Below are 23,580 nucleotides of genomic sequence, written 5' to 3'. Positions count from 1 at the left end.
GGTAAGTTGGACAGATCCAACAGTCACAGTATCACTTCTTCCTTTCTTGGAGAATGATCTGATGGGACATGGACCTGCGTATAGACTGTTGAAGTAGAATGGTGTAAGAATTAGCCTTCTGGCACTAGCCAATATTCAGATACACACCGACAACTGGATTGACAGGAGATGAAGATGAAAAAAGTGGACTGAACAAAACGGCCGTTTTGCCGATTTTTGACTTTTCTCTTAGACAAGGTCTAGAGCCACGCTAGTGGTACCAATGGAGTCCTCTGGTCAAGATAAGGTCCTCTAAGAAGTCTGGTAAGCATAAGAGCTCGTTTTCCCGGTATAGCAAGGCTGCAAAAGTCATGGCAGCCATATTGTTTTGGGGTGAATCCTACTTAGTAACGCTACCGCGTTACTAATAATGTGTTATTATACCTTAATTTTGTAACTTAAAAGTGTGTGTGTCTGTTAAGGTTTTGTGCCCTAAATATGCATATTTGCTGGTAATTATCGTCAAATTATGGTTCATTGTACTTTTGTGAGTAGCTTTGTGGTATTTGATTCCTTTAATTTGTTGTTACAGGTCAGATGACGTTTTCCTTTCCTTATCAATTATCAGTGATGACATATCAATGGTACTGGATGCCAGAGATATCGACAAGTTTCCGGAAGATTCCGTGTACAGCAGTGAAGCATATTGGAAAGTCATCACAATTGGAGACGGACCACTTGGATTTGGTAAGTATAATTATATTCTATTATCATTATATTTCCTTAAATTCAATCTCGCTGATACTATTAATTTCAAATGCTAAATTACTGGTACAACACAAGGGTCTAATAGTATTCAAAGGACAAAAACTAACATTTAAAGTTCGTGTCTATTTTTAACAGCTATATCCTAAATCCCTGAGTTTCTAAGCTTCCTCTACAACTAACTAACACATGAATTATTACTATCATGATACTGTGAATGCTTATTAAAAATTAGTAATATTCGAGGCCTAATATCATTTTACTCAGCCTTCATGATATTACAAACACAAATCAAAAAGACGAACAAATTTGAAGTATTTGTATTTTATTAATATTTTCTTTTATTTTATTAATAATTTTGTTTTCTTTTATTTTATTAATAATTTTGTTTTATTTTATAGACGAGTGTGGCATAGTAGCTCAGGTCGCTGCTCCACTAGCTCAAGCTGACATATCCACCTACTACATATGTACTTTTTACAATGACCACACCTTGGTAAGCTCCTCCCACTTTCTGTTGCTATGGCTACTCATAACATTCTAGGTACCAGAAGGAAGCGTAACTAAAGCGCTGCAACTGCTCAATAAATATTTAATGTCTTCCAAAGTGGACAATTCTTCTTCTCCTGTCTCTGTGGGTAGTTTAAATGGACTCACTCATCCTCCTTCTCAATTTAGAACTGAGCCATTGCCACGGCTACCGTTAACTAACCCTGTTGCATGATAAATTAAATTTTATTTATTATTATTACATGTTGACTGTTCTTGTATTATTATTATTTATTGTTGTTGTTGTTTCTTGATTGTGTTACTGTGTAACACACAGTCTCCATGACTTACATGATCTTATTATTTATTATTATTATTTATTATTAATATTATTGGTGTTACCGTGTTATTATCAAGTGCAAGGATGTTATTATGTGTCTGTGATAAAGAGATATTTCATTATGTTAATCCCTGTTAACATGTATCGATGAATTATGCTTTCTTCTTTTTAGCACTTCCTTTCTTTCCTCCTTTCTTCCCGCCCTTCTTTCCTTTCTTTCCACCTTTTTTAGCGTCTTTGCTGAACATTTTCCTGATCTTGTAGGATCTCCAGCAAGACTGTATCTGAGTAGCAGCCCTCACCATTGAGGCTAGTCGTTGCTGAGCCTCTTCTGCTTTCTTTCTTTCTTCCTCTTGCTCCTTCACAACAGCATCATATTCAATTGAGAGAATCTGCAAATAAGAAAATTAGAAAGAATTAGGTTTGCTTTTGAAGTAAAGAAGAATGAACTACATAATATATATATATATATATATATACACTCCATTATCACTGATTCATGTACCTCCAGTCTCTCTCCTATTTCTTTCACTTGTTTCTTTTCTTCGGTAAATTCTTCAGTCAGTGTCTCCAGCTCATTCTACAAAGAGTGTCATTATTAGTGAATTATTATTATTATCAGCATTGGTTCTTGTACTAGTCTACCTGCAAGTCACCAATCTCATTGTCGTATTTTTGTATCCAGTTGTCAGCCTCTGTCTCTCTCTTGAATGATTTCTGTAAAATGAGACGTACAATTGTGTCAATGTGACACTATGCAATCACAATGTGTTGAAATGATTGAGGAAGGTGTTAAAATGCTGCCAAAAATTAGCAGCATTGTTTGAAGTTTCTTACAGAACATGCATGCAAAGAAAAATGAATAACAGTGTGCATTCACATGAACAAGAATGTGGACATGCACATGTATTTAATGTACAACCTTGTACCTTTCTCAGTTGCGATTCAATCTCTTTGTTGGCTGCTTTAGCTTCCAGGAGTGTCTTCTTTAGAATCCCAATCTCCTCATTTGCTTTAGACACTTGGCCATCATGCAGTTTCTGGCTGTTTGCTTCCTGTTTGTTCGTATCATCTTCTATCTTCTTCTGAACTTCCTTGGCCAGTTTGTCGACCACTCTTATCTCATGGATAAGTTTCTTTCTATGATCTTCTCTTTTCTGGACCTATATTAACAACATAGTGTTTAATGAAGGTTAGCAGAATTAGCTCAAAAAAAGCTTAAACAAGCCTTTCATTAAGCATTATTTCCCATCTCTCTCTCTCTCTTACTTCTTTATTCAAGTCATTGCGGGCATGTTGCAGCTCAGACTGCAGACTAGCAATTTCAGTCTCAGCCACTTGTCTTCTCTCACTAATGATACTCAAATATTCATTTCTCTTCACTTCTTCCTCGTGTGTAGTGAGGAGTGTCTCCTCCATTAGCCGGACGACCTCTCCAAGCTGACCTATAACATTATCAACTCTTGGCGGGACTGGCCCCTTCACTTCTTTAGCAATAGCATCAAGTGATGGACACTTCTGGAGCTCACGGAGAAGGGTCCTAGTTGAGTCTCTGAGTTGCTGTTGGAGAGAAAAGAATCGTATCTGGAGCTCTTCTGGGGACATATTTGAAGATATAGGCTCGAGTTTGTGGTCTGGTAGAGAGGACTTACTCCGACTTGTTGCAAAGTCCGGCTCAATTTCATTCTCTATCAAACTCTCATAGCATCTCTCATACTCTTCGGAGAGATAATGGTACTCGCGTATCCTAGCAACTAGTTCGGTTCCCATGGTTACAGCGAACCTATCGAGGTGGTCATAAAGGTGAGGGATGAGGAGTAGAGCAGCCTCTGCTTTCCTTCTCGTCTCTTTGGCAACCGTCATGACTCGCTGAGACTCCACTGAGCTCAGTTTCTTTTGGGAAGGATAAAGAATGACACGGGATTCCTCATAACTTCCTATGGGGTCCAATACAAATAGTACATATTGTTACATTGCAGGTATTTTTGTAACATAGAACAAGAATTATGACAAGACTGAACTACATGCTGAAGTTGGAATCAAGCAAAATTAAATTGGCAGATTGCTCCCGATGCTACAGATATTTTTCTTACTTTCTACTGATGATAGTTGGACTAGTCTTGGCCTTCCCGACCTCGTTAGTCTCCCAGAGCCGAGGGTTCGAGGAGGAGCAAGAGGAGAAGGAGATGATACAGCAGTCGCCATGTTGCTCACTGCTGTTTATTAATGAATTACCATGGCAACACATTATTTGGTAGGTGTGGTCACAGGCGTGGTTTATGTACTAATTAACTTTGTTAGTTTCTTTCTTCATTCCACCCTAAAAGACAAAGATGTTCAGTTCCTCTATGAAGATTAACGAGAAAAATGTTGCCAGCTTTGCCGCAAGCGATTCCCCAGTCGACAAGGAAGGCTATCTCTCTCGCAAGAGCGACGTCAAAGGCTACCAGAAACGCTGGTTCGTCCTAAAAGGCAACCTCCTCTTTTACTACGAGAGAAAGCAGGACAGGGAGCCGGCAGGGCTCTTAGTCTTGGAAGGCTGTGGCGTACAGGCCTCTGCATCTGAGAAGCACGGGTTTGAGATATGCTTTGATGGAGGTGGTAGCAGTGGAGGGACTTCTGGTCCAAAATCTCACGTACTAATGGCCGACGATGATGAAGAGATGCAGTCTTGGATGAGAGCCATTTCTCACGCTTCGTACGACTTCCTCAAGACGATCGTATCGGAATTACAGAAACAAGTCGACTCCCTCACGTCTCATAGTGCGAAGGAGAGAGAAGGGGGAAAGAGGACGTCATCGTCAGAGAAGAAAGGTTCACCGCGTGTGAGTAGGGATAAAGACAGTATCCCTATTCGTTCAAAACCAAAGGTGACCGTGGAGAACGGTGTGCTTGTTGACGTCCCAGGGGAGGCACCCCCAGTCCCGCCCAAAAAAAGAATGATAGTTCAAAAATCTCCTTCCCCGGAACCCCAGGCTGCACGGTACCCGATCATAAACCCAAACAAACCTCACAGCAGTCCGATCGCCCCGCCCACAGGGAAAGGTCGCTCTACATTGTCTCCGCCCGGTACACTAGACCGCACCCCCATACTCCTCCCCTCGTCAAAGACGAGCGACGATTACGACATACCCCCATCTCATTACGAAGAGGAGGAGTCGTCTTTGGACGCCAGACAGTCTCAGCCATTTGTCAATTTGCCTTCTACCCATACAACGTCAGTTGTCAAAGGGATGTCTGCTCCTCCTACTTCTCATAGCAATTCACTGCAACTTCATTCTGATTTTACTGATGCTTTTAACGCATTACACATGGACAAAAGTACAAATTAAAAGATGTAAGGTAATTTTTAAAAATTTTATTATTGTTGTCGTCGTTTTTATTATAATTAATTATATTGTATCTCGTTAAGTATTAATTAATCAATTAAGTGTGTTTTTAATATAATGGATCATAATTAATACTAATAATTGACAATACTAATAATAATGTTATAATAATAATAATAATAATTTCACTAATGAAAAGGAAATAAATCGAATGAGAAGTAATAAATCTTGTGTCCATAATAATAATAATAATAATAATAATAATAATAATAATAATAATAATAATAATTAACACAGACAATTTTTTTATTACATTCAAAAATGAGAGGAGGTTATATAATCTGGCAAGGAGAGAACAGCAACAATAATAATTACAACAAATCTAGGGGTTTAAAGCGCTAAGTTATAAAACCAATCACCGCATAGAGCTAATCTTGAAGGAGTCACCACAAACCTCACAAACTCTCACCGACTTGTTCAATTCAAATTTAACAATCGGCATCTGCTGGGAAGTACACTTATTGCATAGCAACCGACCACAGTGACGACTAGAAAGAAAAAGAGAGACAGGAAAATGTTAATGACAAGACATAGTCTCTTATTTTCTAAAATTATAATTTATATTACCAGTGGTGCTTCCGGTGGGATATATTAAACTTCATAGAGCAGTTCATACAGTACTGTCCCTCAAGCCAACTAGGCTCGGACTGAATCTGATCTATAAAACAACATAACGTCACAGGCATTCATTGTACTAAGACGTCTACATGTACATGTACATGCTTTTTCAGGGTCATCATAGTAATATCTTGTCATGCAAAACAAATTATTTTGCTTATTTGCGTGGGCGTACTATACATTGAAACCGTTTTGGTGTCAACTGGTGACAATAACTAACCCAAAATTCTAAAGAGAAGCTGCTTGGTTGCCACGGGAGCATTGAAAATACTCAGCCCTTGTTTTGAACACATTCCTGGGTGAGCCCCAGCTGCTATCAATCCTTCACAAAGACTACTGCTACCAGCAACATAAGCCAACAGGAGAGGAGTATAACCGTCTTCATCGGCCGTATTGACTGGGAATTTGGCAGCTGCTGAGAGAAGGAGGTGGAAGAGAGAGGAGGCATTGTGTTTTGGACTAGCCGAGAGCATGTGTAGACAATTACGACCTCTAAAGGAGGGGGATAAAGGAGAGAGGGAGGAGGGGGATAAGGGAGAGAGGGGGAATGTGATGAACACAATGTATAATGTATGGTAGTACAGACCTCATGTTAGCAGCTGTTAGGTTAATGTCAGAGTCGGTTAGTAAAACTTTAACACAGTTCTCATGACCCAACTGCATGGCAACGTGAAGAGCTGAGAGAGAGAGAGAAAAGAGAGTGAAAGAAGAGAGAGAGAGAGAAGGAGGGAGAGAATCATTAATCATTCCTCATATGTCACCCACCATTATTTCCTTCTTCATCAGCATGGTCTGGGTTAGCCCCGTGCTCCAATAGCACTGATAATATACTTGAGAAGTCTCCCTCTACCGCTAAGTGAAGGACACTTCTGTTATGATTATCAACAGCTTTCACATTAGCCATTGCCAATAGCTAGCAGAAAAAACAAGCAGGAAATAAAATTGAGTAGTAATATACTGTTGATTGTCAATTTTTGATGCTCGAACATTTAAATAAGGTTCCAAGTCATTAATTCTTTAGATTTAATGGACACAACTTTGCTCGTCCTTTTATTTTGGAAATTTTTATTTTAGTAATTTTATGGTGATGAATACAGAAGTTAAGGCTCGGCCCTCGAGTTAATTACAGGGTCTTTCCCTTACCAAGTGTCGGACGAGTATCTCTGAGCCAGTTTTTATAGCGTAATGAAGGGGAGTGTTCTGGGTCGGATTCTGAACCTTTGAATTGACATCAACTGCCACACTGAGCAAGAAAATGACACTCTCCACGTCTTGATTGAGTACAGCAAGGTGAAGGAAATTCTGACCTTTATTATCCATCTGCATAGGAATAAAAAAATTATAAATTTGTCCAATAAAATATTGTTTGATTGCCCATTAAATTTTTTTGCAAAAGAGTGGTTTGTTTAAGCCCATTTTCATTGCTTATTTTAGAACAAGATGTATGGATAAAATACACATGCAAGGAAAAACTATTAAAAGGGGAGTGGCAGGCTCCACCCACTCAAATTAACTGCACGAAATAAGAAATGAATTTATAATGAGGGAAGACTGCCTGACCTGTTCGGCGGCTTTTGGCTCTCTCTTCAATATAGCGAGTCCAGTCTCGTTGTCTTTAGTAGCTAGTGCAGCTGCAAATGGAGTGCTCCCTCGATTGTCCTTCACCGATAGATCCAGTCTAGGTTGCTGTAACAGAATCTGAGCACAACTTGGATGCCTTGTAGTAATGGCCACGTGAAGTGGAGTACAGCCCTGTGAATCCTACAATAGTACAAATGATAATGTTAACAAATAGTTTCATGTTTTTTATTCTTGTGAACTTGTAGCATAGGACAAGAATATAATAAGAATTGGAGGTATTATGGGGAAAAACCATGGACTATAGTACAGGGTAATTTTCAGATTTTTGGCACTTTCTTAAAATGGCCGTAACTCGAAAAATTGAAGTCGGAATGAGCTCAAGCTTTCTACACAGCATAAGGACATCAATATGTATCAGAAAATGTAATAAAAATTTGGGGTGATTTTGGAGCCATTTTTTGGAAAAAACCATGGACTATAGCCTTGGGTATTTTTCAGATTTTTGGAGTTTTCTTAAAATGGTAGTCTTTACTTTAGCATTAGGGTCAGCATGATGATCAACAAGACACTGTACAATGGAGTCCAGTCCTCTCTGACAGGCCATGTGCAGAGGAGGGGAAAACCCAGTGCTACCAGAGGAGGACTCAGAAGGTCTCGTAGAACTATTGACGTCAGCTCCAGATTTGACTAGGAAGCAAGCTGTGAGTGGGTCCTGGAGGATAATGGCACGATGGAGGAGAGAGAGGGACGTCCCATCGGGTGCTGTGTGCCAAGCATTGGGGTCACAACCATGAGTGATCTGAGAGGGAGAGAGGGAGGGAGAAAGGGGGGAGGGAGGGGGGAGGGAGGGAGGGAGGGAGGGAGGAGGGAGAGAGGGAGGGGGAGAGAGGGAGAGAGGGAGGGAGGGAGGGAGGGAGGGGAAGAGAGGGAGGGAGGGAGGGAGGGGGAGGGAGGGAGGGAGGGAGGGAAAAAAGGAGAAAAACATCAAAGGATGACATTTATAATAATAAAGACAAAATAAAAGAAGACTGATTGATACAATCAATGATCATACATGCACATGTACATGTACAGACTGTACATCAATACTCTTCTTACTAGTTTAGCTGCTATTGATTCTTGTCTGCTCCTTAGTGCAACCCACAGTGGACTATTACCGGTGGCATCAGCCACGCCTACCTCTGCTCCGAGATCACAGAGTCGGTCAGCAACAGGTTCCAGCTGATGCTTGATGGCCACTAGCAGTAGAGTCTCATTATTGCTAGTCCTGGGGGAGGAGGAAGAATGTGTAAAGCACATGCATGGCACATGGAAATATTGTGAAGACCAATTCAATGCAACATACACAGTACATTAAACAATCAAAACAAATAAATAAATAATTGAATAAATAAATAAATAGATGAATAAAATGACATCTGCACCTTTTCCTAAAGTTCGATCCATGATCAAGAAGGAACAACGAAGCAGATGGTTGTTCTCTCACTATGGCCTGATACAATAACGTCATGTTATCTGATCTTCTCTGACACTCTATGTCTGCTCCAGCATCTAACAGGTTAAGTGCTACCTCCAGCTGGTTCGTCCACAGTGAGAGACTCAGTGGGGTCTCATCCCCACCGTCTTTTAGACCGACGTTTAGAGATATCTCGAGTTTACCACTCGTACTACCTGATTCTGTGTGGGCGGGAAAAGGGAGGAGTCAGAAATATAATAATATAAAATTAATAATAATAATAATAATAATAATAAATATAATACTTGCCTTTATATTGAAGCATCACTTTAACCACTTCATGATGTTTATGTGCTATGGCAAGGTGTAGTGCTGTCCTTTGTCCAGGGTCCATGTTAATGTCAAACGGTTCGGGTTCCTCAATAAATTCCGTACCAGGATCAGTGGTAAGGGCTGGGGGCGGGGCTTGTCTAGCTGGGGGTACCTAAAATATTTCAAAATTAATTTATATAGTATAAATTATTATTACAGTTACAAGTACTTTTCTCTTTTTAATTTATTAATTAATATATTATTAATAATATTACCGGTGACATGCGAGGTGAATTATGGCCAGATGGTACAAAGCCATATCCGTGTGTTCTTGTGGGTGGGGCAGTCTCCTCATCACTGTCATCACCAAACGGGTTACTATTAACAGCAGAAGCTGCAGCCCGACCAATCACAGGAGACGTATCACAACTAGCAGCTGTAGATAAGGAATTCAACTGCAGCAACTGCTGAGAAGCAAAACTATCAGTTTCCCTTCCTCCTCCAAGAGAAGGGGAAGTGGAGGCTATGTTACTAAGAACTGAGAGGGCTCCTAGCGTTGAGGTGGGGCTTATGAGATCAGACGAATTATGAGAAATGGGCGGAGTCTGAGCCGGGACAACCTTGACCGGTATCGAAATGCTAGGTGGAGCCTTTTTTAGATTCGTCTGAAGATTAGGATCGGCACCGTATTGGAGTAGAACTTGAATGAGGTTATGTAGACCAATGGCAGCTGCTACGTGCATAGGACTCTCTCCTTGATGATTAACATGATCAACGTTAGCTCCATGACAGACAAGGAAAATGGCCGCCCTCTCGTTGGACTCTAAAGCCGCTTGATGAAGGAGACTGTTCCCTGTTAGGCTGTCGATTGCGTTTGGCGTAGAACCTCTTTCTATGAGTCGAGCAGCATAACGATCACTCTCCCCTCTAGTGGAGTTAAGCTGAGTTAGAGCGAGCCACAGCGCAGTGGAGCCAGAGTTATTACGCAACTCAAGATTAATACTAGAAAGGAAGAAAGGAAAGGGTAAAGTACAAGACAACAGAAGACATAATAATAACATCCATTGTTGAAAAGAGAGACTGTAATAACAACAAATGCTTGTAGCACTTTAATTCAGCACAAGTTTATCCTTCTGCATTAAAATCAAAACTGTCGATATAAAAACCTCCAAATTTAAAACTGATTTTTACAGTAAAATCAATAAATAAAATCCTACCAAAATTAAAACAATACTATTATACAATACTTACACTTGGTGCTCGAGGAATATCTCAAAAATTGGCGTATTTCCTTTCTCTATTGCTCTATGTAACGGAGTATATCCTTGACTATCCTGAGCATCAAGATTAGCATGATACTGGAGCAATAGGCTGCCAATCTCCACCAGATCGTCAGCAGGGGCCCCCGCCCCTTTAATCAACCTTGTTAATATGTATCGCTCGGACTCCGCCCGGTTGTACTGTGCCACTAAATGAAGGGGCGTGGCCTGTCCCTCCCTTTTACAGAGTATCGTGCTGGCCCCGTTCTTGATGAGAAAAGTAGCGGCGAATATATCACCACGAGCGATGGCAAGGTGTAAGAGAGTGTTGCCATCTTTATCAGTCACATCAAGATTGCAGCGATTGGATACCAGAGTATTAGCTATACCCTCGTTCTTGTTGATTAGCGCTAGGTTCAGGGGTATGGTACCACGATCGTCTAACTCATCAAGTTTCCGAGGCAACTGAAAAATAGAGAAAGTACCATAGAACGTAATTTTGAGTAACTAACTTGAGAGTTGTGTTCGATGATGAACATGAACACAACGTCTTCTCTTTGATGCTGTATAGCCAGGTGGAGCGGATACTTAGAATGAGCTTTAAACATATCATATAACAACGGAGCGCTCAGATCAGCAAAATCAGCAGTATCAAGGTCATTCTATTGGGGTAATAACATATACAAAGGTTTACTGACATTCACAAGGTTTTACTAACATTCACTGGTATAAACAAGGTTTTACTGAATTAACAAGGCAACAGGACTAGTAGCAGCTGTCATGTCTTGTTTACAAGATGTAATGCAAATATGGGTATCATTAATACAACAGTCTCTCTCTCTCTGTCTCTTTCTTACCCAGTGGTTTGAGATAATTTGGAGACAGTATCTCTTAAGCTCGCTGGCACTGTGCTCCTCTGATGTCTGATATAACCTAATGCAATTACGAACTGTCACTGACGATATCAATGACTGCTCACACCTAGAGGGAGAGATGGAGAGAGAGGGTTAAAAATAGATTAAGATGTACACATACAGTAGCTTGTTACACACACAGTTTAAAATTACAAATACCTCAAATAGTACTTTATGTACACAAAGCAACTGCTAACAAAACATACTGTGTACATGCACAGATATTGTATATTGTATATGTACATTTAGATGCATAATGTATAATGTACATCATTAAGTTGTGTGATCAAATTTGATTAGGGATCATTAAATGATATATTAAAGTGACACATAATATACTATACATGTACATGTGAATGAAAGAGAAAAAACTATATCAATTAAATGTACATGTATTAGTAGAAATGGTTCACACTATTAAGAGTGGATTTATACATGTACATGTAGAGGTACATGTTATATAAATGCATTAGCTTACTTTTCTTTAAGTTGACCAAGTTGATATTGATTAGTGGCGCTCAGTAACTCAATGACAGCTGTTTGATCTGCTGGCAAGAACACAGCATCAGTATAGACCCATCTTAACAAGAGGACAGCAACGTGAGGCGAGAGGTGACTCAGGTCAAGGGAATCAGAATTACCAAGTGTCTCATCTGATGGAGACCAAGAGGAGCTACGGGTAGCAAGGACAAAACGATGACCAGGGAACGAGCGATCGGCTAATTGTATCGTTATATCACTGAGAAATAGAGAAATTAATGTATTAAATTATAATTTCTTGTTTGTGAAATCCCCTGTACCTGTATAACTGCTTCTCATAGAGACCTGTCACCATACCAACTAGTTTAGTTACAAAGTGATCCGGACCCACGGAGCCAGAAGACGCTACAGCCTGAGTGTATTTCTGCTCAAGGTCGCTGTGCCTTTGCTGCAATCGGACATACTGCTCTTTTAGCAGCTCCAAGTGCTGCTGGAGTTTTGCTGCTTCGTCTACAGAGTGGAATACAATGCGTTATTATTATCAACAAAATGATAAAGATATAAAAAATAACAAGTATCAACTCACTCGAGGCAGCCATTGTTGCTCGAAAGAGGCGTATCCCCTTTTTGGAAAGGGCGTCGGCCAGTGCGTGTTTCCGGGTCACTCTCCGTTTTTCTCGTGCATGTTTCGTCTAAATTTAAGTTTATTTTCCGTATTACTATCCGCATATTGATAACACGTGATCCGCAGCAATGCTGGCTCTTTCTTATCTTCTTGTTTCTCTCCTTCTCTCTCCTTGTTTTGGAGACTCTTCCACCATCTCTGTCATCAGAGACGCCCCATGGAAGTTCAGGATTGTGGAAGGCAATCAACCAGAGGCTGCACTTGTCTCAACTTTTAATAACACCGTTAATGAAACTGGGTGAGGCTAAAAAAAGAATTGCAAATTATCATAAAATCTTGCAAAGCATGAAGTTTTTTCCTGAAGACTAGCTCACAGATAGATATCTTGCTTCCAGCTTGCATGCAAGCTGATTTTTTGAAATAGTGTTCGAAAATTTTTAGCAATTTAAGTTGTGAATTTTTTTTCTTTCGATTCTATAGTTGGTCACTGCTGGAGATACATGGCCATCCTGACCTCACTACTGATGAAGAGATGGCCTACATGGCTGGATATGCTGAAGGTGTTCACACTGGAGAGCTAATATACATGACATATACTAACACACTGGGCACTGTATGCAAAGAGAAGTCATCTCTGTGTGACAAACTGCAAGAGTTTCTCAACTCTAACATAAAGTTTTTAAAAGATAACATTGCTAGCAATCCAAAGTCGGACTATTGGAAGCAAGTATGGTGATAGTCATCCTGTACATGTATATACTTATAAGGCAAAAAGGCTTTAGCTATTTTCATTTTTGAGTATTATTGCTTTTGAAAACATTTATATATACCAAGTTTCAGTTTCTTTTTGCTGAGTTTTGTGGTGATGCAACTGTGTTTGTTTATGCTTCTTCCTTTCTGGAAAAATATCTATTTTATCATCATGTATTAGGCTAATTGATTATTATAATTATTTATATTATACATTAGATAAATTTATACTTGCGACAGCTAGAAGGACTGGAGAAAGGCTATTATTCTAGCAAGAAGAACCCCACTCTCCCTCCCAATGCTTTCTTGTAAGTTTGAAAATAGAATTATCATGTACATGCATGATTTTTGACACTTTTATGGGCACTTTTATGCAGCTTTTGTAGTAGTTTTAAATTGAATTGGCAGAATTAACTTCATTAGTAGTACATACTTAAAAATGATATTACTAATGTATCCTGTTCTCTCTCTCTCTCTCAAGTTACTTGCAGTATGATTGCGACATGGAGGATTTGCAAGAAGCTTTCACCGGGTCGGACTCTCACAGGGTTTTAGGTGACGGATCTTGCTCGGCTATTATCAAGGTCCTTCCAAATAACGAGGACTTGTTCACAACCCACGACACATGGTCTGAGTATCAAACCATGCTGAGAGTCTTCAAGTTGTATGACCTGCCGTACAGGTTGATCAATGGAGGAAGGAGTAAGAATGTGTATATTTGTGTGTTTGTCTTTAATTTATTATCATTATTAGTAATTGTAGTAGGGGCTTAAAAGAGTATAGGCATGTACTGTATAATTTTTTTTCAAATTAGCTCTATAATTTTAACATTAAGTTTATTTATGCAAAACTACTTGTTTATGTTGTTTTGCCTCTATTATTTCAGTTCCCGGCAGTTCTATCTCCTTCTCATCATACCCTGGGAAGTTACAGAGTGAAGATGACTACTACATCATGAGCAGTCGACTCGTAAGGAGAGAGCTAATAAAGCCGAATGTCTTATGTTTTGTAGGTTACTATGGAAACAACCAATGGGATTATGAACAAAACTTTGTGGGATTTCATTTCCCCACAGTCTGTGCTAGAGCCAGTAAGAGTGATGGTATCTAACAGGTTGGCTAGCAGCGGGGAAGAATGGTGTAAAACATTCAAACCTTTTAATAGTGGAACGTAAGTATAATGTACTAGTACTTCTCTCTCTTTGTATCATTGTTTTTATTATAATTATACATTATTCTGATCAAGTTTGGATTTTTCACGAATTTTTAAAGTTGTTCCAAAATTAAAAAGGAGAGAATTCTCCTCCATTTGTATAACATTTTCGTTTTCTGATACACACCTCTACTTATTTTCTATGTTATTTAGTTACAACAACCAGTGGATGATAGTAAATTACAATCACTTTACTCCTGGTCAGGCTCTACCATCTAGCGACCTTCTGTGGGTTCTGGAGCAAATACCGTGAGTTACGAGGTCTTAGTCCTCATTATTAGTACAATTATTCTTCCAGTGGTACTATCGTTTACGATGATCAAACTAAAGTCTTGCAATCAACGTCTTACTGGGCCAGTTATAATGTTCCGTAAGCTCCACCCCTTTTAATTAACCAGTAAAGTAATTAATATATTAATAGTTATTATACTGAGATATTTAATTTGTCCGGATATCCCGGGGCCTTGAAACAATATGGTAACTTCTTCTCTCACGATAAAACGGCCAGGGCACTTATATTTGCACGCAATCATTCTCAAGTGACGGATATGGACTCACTCCATGCATTAATGAGGTAGGCGTGGCCAAAAATAACAATTAAAATGGTGAATGTGGCAATAGAAATTATTAATATGGTGGGCGTGGTTCAATTAGACAAAACAAGCGTAACAGTGTAAAAAATATTCCTATAATTGATTTCACCACCTTGCAAGTACAACTTGGTCATTATTAAGACTTATAGAGGTTCTCTCTACCTTCAAATGCTTCTAGAGAAGTTTTTAAACAGTATCTTTATCTTCCCTTGCTGTTAGAAAGCTCTTAACTTTGTCCCATGTGTAAGCCGCCATTTTGTTTGCCGTGACCACACCCACTACGTAGGAGCGTGGGCGGGTGGTTGCTAAGGCTTGTTATTTCTCCAATACAACATGTATAGAAGAAATGTAAGTGTGGACATACAAATATATATATATATATATATACAAACATCGCACGTGGTTGAAATCAATTATAGGAACGACCTGGGGGCTACGCCCCCAGGTCGTTAATAATGAAATTTTACATTACATGTATAACGTGTAATTTTTTGATTTAGGTATAATAATTTCCAATTTGACCCTCTCTCTGCTTGTAACTGCACTCCTCCTTATTCTGGTGAATATGCCATTTCAGCAAGATCAGATCTCAATCCGGCTAATGGCACCTATCCAATACCAGCTCTAAAGAGACGCTGTCATGGTGGAACTGATAATAAGGTTTTTAAATATCAAATTTGTAATATATTTATGAATTTTGAAAAATTATTTCATTCTCTATACATGTAGTTGACTAATTCGGAGATGGTGAAGAGTTTGAGTTGCCTGGCAACATCAGGCCCCACCCACTCTCAACAACCTGTTTTTAAATGGAGTACGTCAGGTTTTCAAGACACTCCACCTCTTGGCCATCCTGATGAATTTGATTTTGCACCTATTGTCATAAAATGGGGCGAAATTAACTGATAACAATAATAATAATTATTATTGTTATTAATTATTGCTGTCTAATTAGACCAGTTTACATGATACCAGGTGTACATGGCTTATAATTTTTGTAAAAATGTCCTGCTATTTGTCCTTATTTTTGTACCATTTTATTTTGCTTTATTTATTAGGACTTTCATATTACTTTTCCCCATACCTTTTCATTTGTGAAACATGATCTTAGCAACTTTAGGAATTTCAGTAATGTCCATTATAGTTTTACTATTCAATGAAATGCTGTTACTTATACACTAAGCACTTTTTGTGTTGCCTCAACTACAAACTTCTGTCATAACAGCTTGTTGCCATTCAAGCAATATCCAATGGATTCTTTGTTAAAGGAGTACAAGGGAGAACTCAACTACAATTAATATTAGCAATAATTATGTAGCTAATTTAATTATGTCAATTCTTAGTTATTCTTCAGTTTTTTGCTTTATGTGTTCTCTGCTTTGGGAGGTCCTCTGTACCTTGCTTTCTTCTCGACAGCTCCAATCTCAATCAATCCGTAGCACATATCAATGACTGTTGTTTTAGGATCCCTTGGTTGGATTCCTAATTGAGATATCATCTTGGTATTGCTGAATTTTATTTCGGTTCCAATCATTGGATAGATGCGACGGAGGAAGCTATTAAAAACTTTCATAATGGCAACACCAAATTTAGGCATTACATAAGATGTGGGCTTGTAACCTTGTGGACCAAATTCTTCAGCCATAATATCAGCTAGCTCCTTCCACCAGAGATTCTCACCAGTTGCAATGTATCTCTGGCCTGCTGCCTCTGGAGTCTCCATTGCTGCAATGTGAATGGCGGCAAGATCCCTCACATCAATTATTGCTAGGCTGATGTGAATGAGAACTGGTACTTCCTTTGTAAGAACTTTCTTCATAGCATCAACTGATGCTGCATCTGCTGTGGCTCTTGTCAATGGAGGGCCCAGTATAGCAGTTGGGTTGATTACGGCTAGTTCAAATTTCTTGTCTTCATCAAGTTTTTCAACGAAATCCCAGGCAGCTTTCTCTGCAAGTGCCTTGCTCTTTTCATATGCAGGAACTGTCGATTCATCAACCCAATCCTCTTCAGTGTATGGCGTGTCCCGTGGAGCTATAAAACCACCAGAAACTGCAGCAACCGAACTGGTGACTACGACACGTTTGACAGTACCAGCTGCAACACAAGCTTTAAGTACATTCAGTGTACCATCTACTGCTGGCTTTATGAGAATGTTTTCGTCTGAAATTTGTGTACCCAGATTAGGGAGTGGAGATGCTACGTGATACACATAGTCACATCCCTTAACTGCTTCTATCCATGATTCCTCGTTAAGTAAATCAGCTTCAACTAGTTCCAGTGGATACTTTGCATCTGGTACCAGTTTCATCAGTGGGGCACTCTTGGACTCATTCTTCAGACTACGTACAGTACCTCGTACTTTAACTTTACCTCCAACGAGCAAGTGTTGAACAAGATGTGATGCTACATAACCAGAGGCTCCAGTAACAAGAACTTGGGGTGGTGAAGAAGTAGGCTCTTCCAAAGACATGCTTGCTTCTAAGCTCAGCTATTTTTGCCCTTCAGGCCCCTCCTTAAATCTCGTTTGATGAGCTGACGTGTATAATCTTTTCATTGCATATTACTGCATATGCATAGATACTGTTCATATTGCATGCTGACGTGTATAATTAATCTTGTACATTGCTGACGTGTATAATTAATCTTATTTTCAATTTTTCACCCTATGCTTTAATGAAGCTTGCATAGTATTATACATACTATGCTGCCAAGAATAGAACAGGCTAAATAATTTTCTATTCTTGGGGGAAATCTTGCTTACAAGATCAAAGTACGGCAACAAATGTTGTGAGACAGGATTAGGAATTATACATTACTAAAACAGTTCCCAAATGATAATAACTTTTATCAAGATCTACTCTTGCTTTAATCTCCAAGTATATTATTTATAAAAACAAATAAAATGAAATGAAATGAAGTGAAGTGAATGCCTGCTCCTGTTTCATTGAGCTTGTCTTCTTCTAGTTTCTCTCATTGGGAGGACATACCTCTGGGGTACATCAAGTGGAGGAGAATAACCTTCAAAGTAAGTGTTGTCCTCAAATAATACTGAATACTCTGCCTCTACCTAACAACATATGCAACCCCATGTACTGCAGGACAGCAAAATGAGCTACCACTCTCATTTCCAACTCTCCTTTCTCTCTCCTCTTCTACTCTCTCTCTCCTCTCTCTTTCTTTTAGTCTTTACTGTTTTTGGTTGCTCGTGAATGACTGCTGGATAAAAGCAAGTTGTCTGAGGATAAAGAGCTAGGACTTTCTGCAGAGAAAATATTTTATTCCTCACTTTATACCATCAGACACACACACACACACATACCTGTCCAGGTTTGAATAGTGCCTGTGGAGTTGTTGAAGGATCAGCCTTCCATGTTGGAAGAGGAATAACTCTTCTTTTACTAACTTGATACTGTCTGTAAAAAGAAACTTGTAATACATTTCCTCCTCTTTCCTTCTCTTTTCCTCCATCAAAGTTTTTATGTCTCACTTTTTCTCAATGTGTCCTTCTTCATCAATATCATCCACAATATATCTGTGGTAATGCGAATTGTAGGACACCACAACTGCCAGTATCCATTGCTCATCTTCATTGGTATCAGTGTTAACTCGAGCAGCAACTTGATCCTCAGGCTGACACTTATACTTATCTTCAGCAGGTGTGCAGCCACATAATGGTGGGGGGCTGGGGGAGAGAGAGAGAGGAAGTAAGAGAGTCCCTTAAGCCCAAAATACACTATGCAGCATTTGCTGCATAGTGTATGTTGGGCTTAAGAGAAGCTTTCTCTCTTACTTCTCTCCTGGTTTTCCTCTCCATACTGGCTGCTCCAGTGCATACTGCTGTAGTACAGTCATCAACATTCCACGTCTCATAGTTCCTGTCCTCCTGTATGTCACGTGACAGTCACATGATCAATGTAATGTCATAATATCTTACTTTGTCACGTCTTCAATGTTACGAGGGATGGCAGTTGAACGAGCTATTTAAATAATAATTAATAAAAAATAATAATGTTACAAATCTCACCTTTCTTCTCACCAACCTCTTGTTTAATTTCAGCTAATTTGTTAAGTGCTTGGTCAAGCATTCTGTGACAAGAGGGTGCATATTGATTTGACATTAGACACATGTACTACATACCCAACTTCATTCTTTGCATCTGCTAATGCATTCGTGTACAAACCCACTAACTTTTGCTTAAAATATGGCGAAACTAGAATTAATAAAATAATATTAAAAATATGCATTATACTTACTTCGGACCTCTTGCTTCATTTTGTCGTGAGTCTTATTGATAGTAAGAATTGTACTTTCACCTTTTGTTCGTTCTTCCTATGACAATAAGAATAATTTCAATTAAAATAAGTAATTAATTAATATTCATTAATTGTGACCACACCCACTTGAGTCTTCTTCACAAGCTGCTTAAGTTCTTCCAGCATGTTAGTTATAGTTGGGCTTATCTCAACACTCGCTCCTCCTCCTCCTCCTCTTGAGAAGGATTGGTGAGAACTGTGAGCTGAAACTTTTCCTCCTCTCTTGGCTTTAGACATTACCCGTCAATTCCAGTAATTTCCCGTATAACAAAACGGGAGCCCCACCCCTTGCCACGCCTCCTCAACATGGAAACTCATGATGGTAAAAAGTTATTGGGAGAGACTACCATAAAGAACGAGAGGGCAGTGAGACATAATGCCTCTCTGATAGAATATGGACGGACTAGCATATCTGTCATAGCTGGGGTGACTGCAGGAATACTGGGATTGACGGGAATATACGGATTTGGTTTCTACCTCATTTACTCTTTTGTCATGTCAGGTTTACTCGTGATTAAAGTGGGCTCTAAATGGAATAAGTACTTCCAGTCGAGATATGCTATGCTTACGGACGGAGTTTTTGGCGGATTGTTTACATATGTCTTATTGTGGACATTTGTCTATGGACTAGTACATGTATTCTAACTGATAGTCTTCTTTAAATTCATATCACATTGTTGCTAAAATTGTTTAATTATGTTGAATAAATCTATTTTATAAACTAATATTTTGTTGCATTTAATAAGGACATCAATATGTATCAGAAAATGTAATAAAAAATTTGGGGTGATTTCGGAGCCATTTTTTGGAAAAAACCATGGGCTATAGTACAGGGTACTTTTCAGATTTTTGGCATTTTATTAAAATGGCCATAACTCGAAAAATTGAAGTCGGAATCAGCTCAAACTTTCTACACAGCATAAGTACATCAATATGTATCAGAAAATTTAATAAAAATTTGGGGTGATTTTGGAGCCATTTTTTGGAAAAAACCATGGGCTATATAGTACGGGGTAATTTTCATATTTTGGCCTACTTTTTAAATGGCCGTAATTCAAAAAATTGAAGTCGGAATGGGCTCAAACTTTCTACACAGCATAAGGACATCAATATGTATCAGAAAATTTAATAAAAATTTGGGGTAATTTCGGAGCCATTTTTTGGAAAAAACCATGGGCTATAGCCTTGGGTATTTTTCAGATTTTTGGCGTTTTCTTAAAATGGCCGTAACTTGAAAAATTGAAGTCGGAATTGGCTCAAACTTTCTACACAGCATAAGGACATCAATATGTATCAGAAAATGTAATAAAAATTTTGAGTGATTTCGGAGCCATTTTTTGGAAAAAAACCATGGGCTATAGCCTTGGGTATTTTTCAGATTTTTGGCGTTTTCTTAAAATGGCCGTAACTCAAAAATTGAAGTCGGAATTGGCTCAAACTTTCTACACAACATAAGGACATCAATATGTATCAGAAAGCTAATAAAAATTTGGGGTGATTTGGAGCCATTTTAAACTGCATTTACTATCCAGCTGACCAGCTCTATATAATGTACACTGTCACTTAGTCTTAACTGCAAGTAGCTATACTTTTACTTTTAACAATTGCATAAGAAAATAAAAGTAAAAAATGAGACAGAACACTAAACTATGTAAATGTATTAAAAGTTAATTTAAAATGACGTAATGTAATTTTTATTAATGAAACAGCCATCAGCTGTTTTATTCCTTAGTCTTTTCTTCTTGCTTGGCATCTCCTTTGCTTTCATCATCAGTCCGTCCTTTATACAATGGTGTCTTCTCGACAGCTCCAATCTCAATCAATCCATAGCACGAATCAATGATGCTTATTTTAGGATCCCGTGGTTCAATGCCTAGTTGGGATCTCATCTTTGCGCTGTTGAACGTTACCGTTTTCCCAATCATTGGATACACTCGTTTCAACGTGTCATCAAAAAACTTCAAAATACCAACACCAATCTTAGGCATTACAAAAGAGGCCGGCTTGTAACCTTGAGGACCAAATTCTTCAGTCATAATGTCAGCTACCTCCTTCCACCAGAGATTTCGACCAGAGTCGACACAATACCTCTGGCCTGCTGCTTCTGGAGTCTCCATTGCTGCAATGTGAGCAGCTGCAACATCACGGACATCAACCATTGCCATGCTAACGTGAACAATGGCAGGAACCTTTTTTGTAAAGACTTTCTTAACGGAACCAAGAGAGAACCCATCTGATGTCGCAAGCGTCAATGGAGGACCAATAATGAAAGATGGATTAATTGTTGCAAGCTCAAATTTTTTGTCTTCATCAAGTTTGCCTACAAAATCCCATGCAGCTTTCTCTGCAAGTGCCTTGCTCTTTTCATATGCAGGAACTGTCGATTCATCAACCCAATCCTCTTCAGTGTATGGCGTGTCCCGTGGAGCTATAAAACCACCAGAAACTGCAGCAACCGAACTGGTGATTACGACACGTTTGACAGTACCAGCTGCAACACAAGCTTTAAGTACATTCAGTGTACCATCTACTGCTGGCTTTATGAGAATGTTTTCGTCAGAAATTTGTGTACCCAGATTAGGGAGTGGAGATGCTACGTGATACACATAGTCACATCCCTTAACTGCTTCTATCCATGATTCCTCGTTAAGTAAATCAGCTTCAACTAGTTCCAGTGGATACTTTGCATCTGGTACCAGTTTCATCAGTGGGGCACTCTTGGACTCATTCTTCAGACTGCGTACAGTACCTCGTACTTTAACTTTACCTCCAACAAGCAGCTGTTGAACAAGATGTGATGCTACGAAACCCGAGGCTCCAGTAACAAGAACTTGGGGTGGTGAAGTGGGCTCTTCCAAAGACATCTTTATTTTCTGCAGTTTTTGGGCGGCCGGCTGGACATGTTATTCATTGTTTATCCTCCCACGCTGATAAATATTAATAAACGTATCAACATTCTTGAATTGAGGCAAGTCACGTATTTTCCTGCAGCAGCTTAATAATAATATTCAATACATAAACACAAGACTACATGAACAACAGTTACTTTAATAATTAAAATAAAAATACTGAATTGGTGTACTATTAATGTCAATTTTGAACTGTTTGCTTTAGATCTAAGTGCATGCTTTCTGCTTTAGGAGGTCCCCTGTACCTCTCTTTCTTCTCGACAGCTCCAATCTCAATCAATCCATAGCATGTATCCATGATGGTTGTTTTAGAATCCCGTAGCTGGATTCCTAATTGAGATATCATCTTGGTATTGTCGTACTTTATTTCGGTTCCGATCGCCGGATAGGCTTGACGCAAAATGCTGTTAAAAACTTTAAAAATGGCGACAAGAAATTTAGGCATTACATAAGTTGTTGTCTTATAGCCTTGAGGACCAAATTCTTCAGCTATCATGTCAGCTGCCTCCTTATACCAGATGTGGTCAGCATTTGCAATGTACCTCTGGCCTGCTGCCTCTGGAGTCTCCATTGCTGCAACGTGAATGGCAGCAAGATCCCTCACATCGATCATAGCTATGCTGACATGAATGAGAGCTGGTAATTCTTTCGTAAGAACTTTCTTTAAAGCATCAACGGAAGGTGTTTCTGCTGAGGCTTTTGTCAATGGAGGACCCCATATTATAGAGGGATTGACAACGGCAAGCTCAAATTTCTTGTCTTTATCAAGTTTTTCAACGAAATCCCAAGCAGCTCTTTCTGCTAGTACCTTGCTTTTCTCATAACCGTGAATTAACGAGTCATCGACCCAATCCTCTTCAGTGTATGGTGTATCTTTTGTAATTAACAATCCACCAGAAATAGCAGCAATGGAACTGGTGATTACGACACGTTTGATAGTCCCAGCTGCAACACAAGCTTTAAGTACATTCAGTGTACCATCTACTGCTGGCTTTATGATCTCATTCTGCTCATCTGAAACTGTGGCTCCCAGTCGAATAATTGGTGATGCTACGTGATACACATAGTCACATCCCTTAACTGCTTCTATCCATGATTCCTCGTTAAGTAAATCAGCTTCAACTAGTTCCAGTGGATACTTTGCATCTGGTACCAGTTTCATCAATGGGGCACTCTTGGACTCATTCTTCAGACTACGTACAGTACCTCGTACTTTAACTTTACCTCCAACGAGCAAGTGTTGAACAAGATGTGATGCTACATAACCAGAGGCTCCAGTAACAAGAACTTGGGGTGGTGAAGAAGTAGGCTCTTCCAAAGACATGCTTGCTTCTAAGCTCAGCTATTTTTGCCCTTCAGGCCCCTCCTTAAATCTCGTTTGATGAGCTGACGTGTATAATTAATTTTATTCATTGCGCATTGCTGACGTGTACAATCTTTTCATTGCATATTACTGCATGCATAGATACTGTTCATATTGCATGCTGACGTGTATAATTAATCTTGTACATTGCTGACGTGTATAATTAATCTTATTTTCAATTTTTCACCCTATGCTTTAATGAAGCTTGCATAGTATTATACATACTATG

At 39.1% G+C, this 23,580-nt stretch overlaps 8 protein-coding genes across 9 annotated transcripts in view; 3 read left to right on the top strand and 5 right to left on the bottom strand.

Moving 5' to 3' along the window:
• LOC100631484 (GATS-like protein 2) overlaps positions 1–1,663 on the top strand; it is a 5,740-nt gene extending 4,077 nt beyond the window's left edge. For both annotated transcript variants that reach the window (XM_003386015.3, XM_019995603.1), the window contains 2 exons: positions 1,146–1,240; positions 1,289–1,663. In XM_003386015.3, the coding sequence (XP_003386063.1) occupies positions 1,146–1,240; positions 1,289–1,468 (275 nt within the window). In that variant the 3' untranslated portion in view covers positions 1,469–1,663. The remainder of the gene's footprint in view (positions 1–1,145; positions 1,241–1,288) is intronic.
• LOC100632874 (IQ domain-containing protein D-like) lies at positions 1,626–3,802 on the bottom strand. Its single transcript, XM_003386026.3, has 6 exons — positions 3,667–3,802; positions 2,843–3,510; positions 2,503–2,736; positions 2,219–2,290; positions 2,079–2,153; positions 1,626–1,965 (listed from the first exon to the last, which is right to left on the bottom strand). Exons 1-6 carry the CDS (start codon positions 3,776–3,778, stop codon positions 1,726–1,728), a joined length of 1,401 nt encoding a protein of 466 aa, XP_003386074.1. The 5' UTR covers positions 3,779–3,802; the 3' UTR covers positions 1,626–1,725.
• Positions 3,803–3,851: 49 nt separating this feature from the next.
• Positions 3,852–4,991, top strand: LOC100632747 (sesquipedalian-1-like). Its single transcript, XM_003386025.2, has one exon. It carries the CDS (start codon positions 3,907–3,909, stop codon positions 4,903–4,905), a length of 999 nt encoding a protein of 332 aa, XP_003386073.2. The 5' UTR covers positions 3,852–3,906; the 3' UTR covers positions 4,906–4,991.
• A 45-nt stretch (positions 4,992–5,036) lies between these two features.
• On the bottom strand, positions 5,037–12,253 carry LOC100632620 (rabankyrin-5-like). Its single transcript, XM_019995598.1, has 18 exons — positions 12,169–12,253; positions 11,903–12,092; positions 11,581–11,841; positions 11,046–11,169; positions 10,701–10,850; positions 10,181–10,653; positions 9,205–9,931; positions 8,927–9,101; positions 8,586–8,838; positions 8,260–8,428; positions 7,694–7,960; positions 7,141–7,341; positions 6,724–6,900; positions 6,346–6,493; positions 6,167–6,257; positions 5,801–6,072; positions 5,530–5,620; positions 5,037–5,450 (listed from the first exon to the last, which is right to left on the bottom strand). The coding sequence occupies exons 1-18, from the start codon at positions 12,179–12,181 to the stop codon at positions 5,318–5,320; spliced, it is 3,915 nt and encodes a 1,304-aa protein (XP_019851157.1). The 5' UTR covers positions 12,182–12,253; the 3' UTR covers positions 5,037–5,317.
• A 30-nt stretch (positions 12,254–12,283) lies between these two features.
• LOC100632492 (putative phospholipase B-like 2) lies at positions 12,284–15,924 on the top strand. Its single transcript, XM_003386023.3, has 11 exons — positions 12,284–12,505; positions 12,688–12,934; positions 13,177–13,265; positions 13,439–13,659; positions 13,844–13,926; positions 13,970–14,127; positions 14,323–14,418; positions 14,468–14,539; positions 14,591–14,743; positions 15,263–15,422; positions 15,492–15,924. Exons 1-11 carry the CDS (start codon positions 12,336–12,338, stop codon positions 15,666–15,668), a joined length of 1,626 nt encoding a protein of 541 aa, XP_003386071.2. The 5' UTR covers positions 12,284–12,335; the 3' UTR covers positions 15,669–15,924.
• An 80-nt stretch (positions 15,925–16,004) lies between these two features.
• LOC100632367 (anthocyanidin reductase-like) lies at positions 16,005–17,269 on the bottom strand. The gene has a single exon (XM_003386022.2). The coding sequence runs from the start codon at positions 17,233–17,235 to the stop codon at positions 16,126–16,128; it is 1,110 nt and encodes a 369-aa protein (XP_003386070.1). The 5' UTR covers positions 17,236–17,269; the 3' UTR covers positions 16,005–16,125.
• A 285-nt stretch (positions 17,270–17,554) lies between these two features.
• On the bottom strand, positions 17,555–19,362 carry LOC100632242 (SAGA-associated factor 29-like). The gene is made up of 10 exons (XM_003386021.3): positions 19,167–19,362; positions 19,020–19,095; positions 18,904–18,976; positions 18,790–18,851; positions 18,700–18,742; positions 18,556–18,648; positions 18,253–18,447; positions 18,085–18,178; positions 17,956–18,024; positions 17,555–17,832 (listed from the first exon to the last, which is right to left on the bottom strand). Exons 1-10 carry the CDS (start codon positions 19,314–19,316, stop codon positions 17,707–17,709), a joined length of 981 nt encoding a protein of 326 aa, XP_003386069.1. The 5' UTR covers positions 19,317–19,362; the 3' UTR covers positions 17,555–17,706.
• Positions 19,363–20,748: 1,386 nt separating this feature from the next.
• LOC100632117 (tetraketide alpha-pyrone reductase 1-like) lies at positions 20,749–23,353 on the bottom strand. Its single transcript, XM_003386020.3, has 2 exons — positions 22,967–23,353; positions 20,749–21,603 (listed from the first exon to the last, which is right to left on the bottom strand). Exons 1-2 carry the CDS (start codon positions 23,310–23,312, stop codon positions 20,801–20,803), a joined length of 1,149 nt encoding a protein of 382 aa, XP_003386068.2. The 5' UTR covers positions 23,313–23,353; the 3' UTR covers positions 20,749–20,800.
• Positions 23,354–23,580: the final 227 nt, after the last annotated feature.

This window comes from Amphimedon queenslandica, unplaced genomic scaffold (genome assembly GCF_000090795.2).
Source record: "Amphimedon queenslandica unplaced genomic scaffold, v1.1 AMPQUscaffold_13437, whole genome shotgun sequence".
Lineage (NCBI taxonomy): Eukaryota > Metazoa > Porifera > Demospongiae > Haplosclerida > Niphatidae > Amphimedon > Amphimedon queenslandica.
Note: the sequence above shows the minus strand (reverse complement) of the source record. Positions and strands in the feature narration are given on the sequence as shown.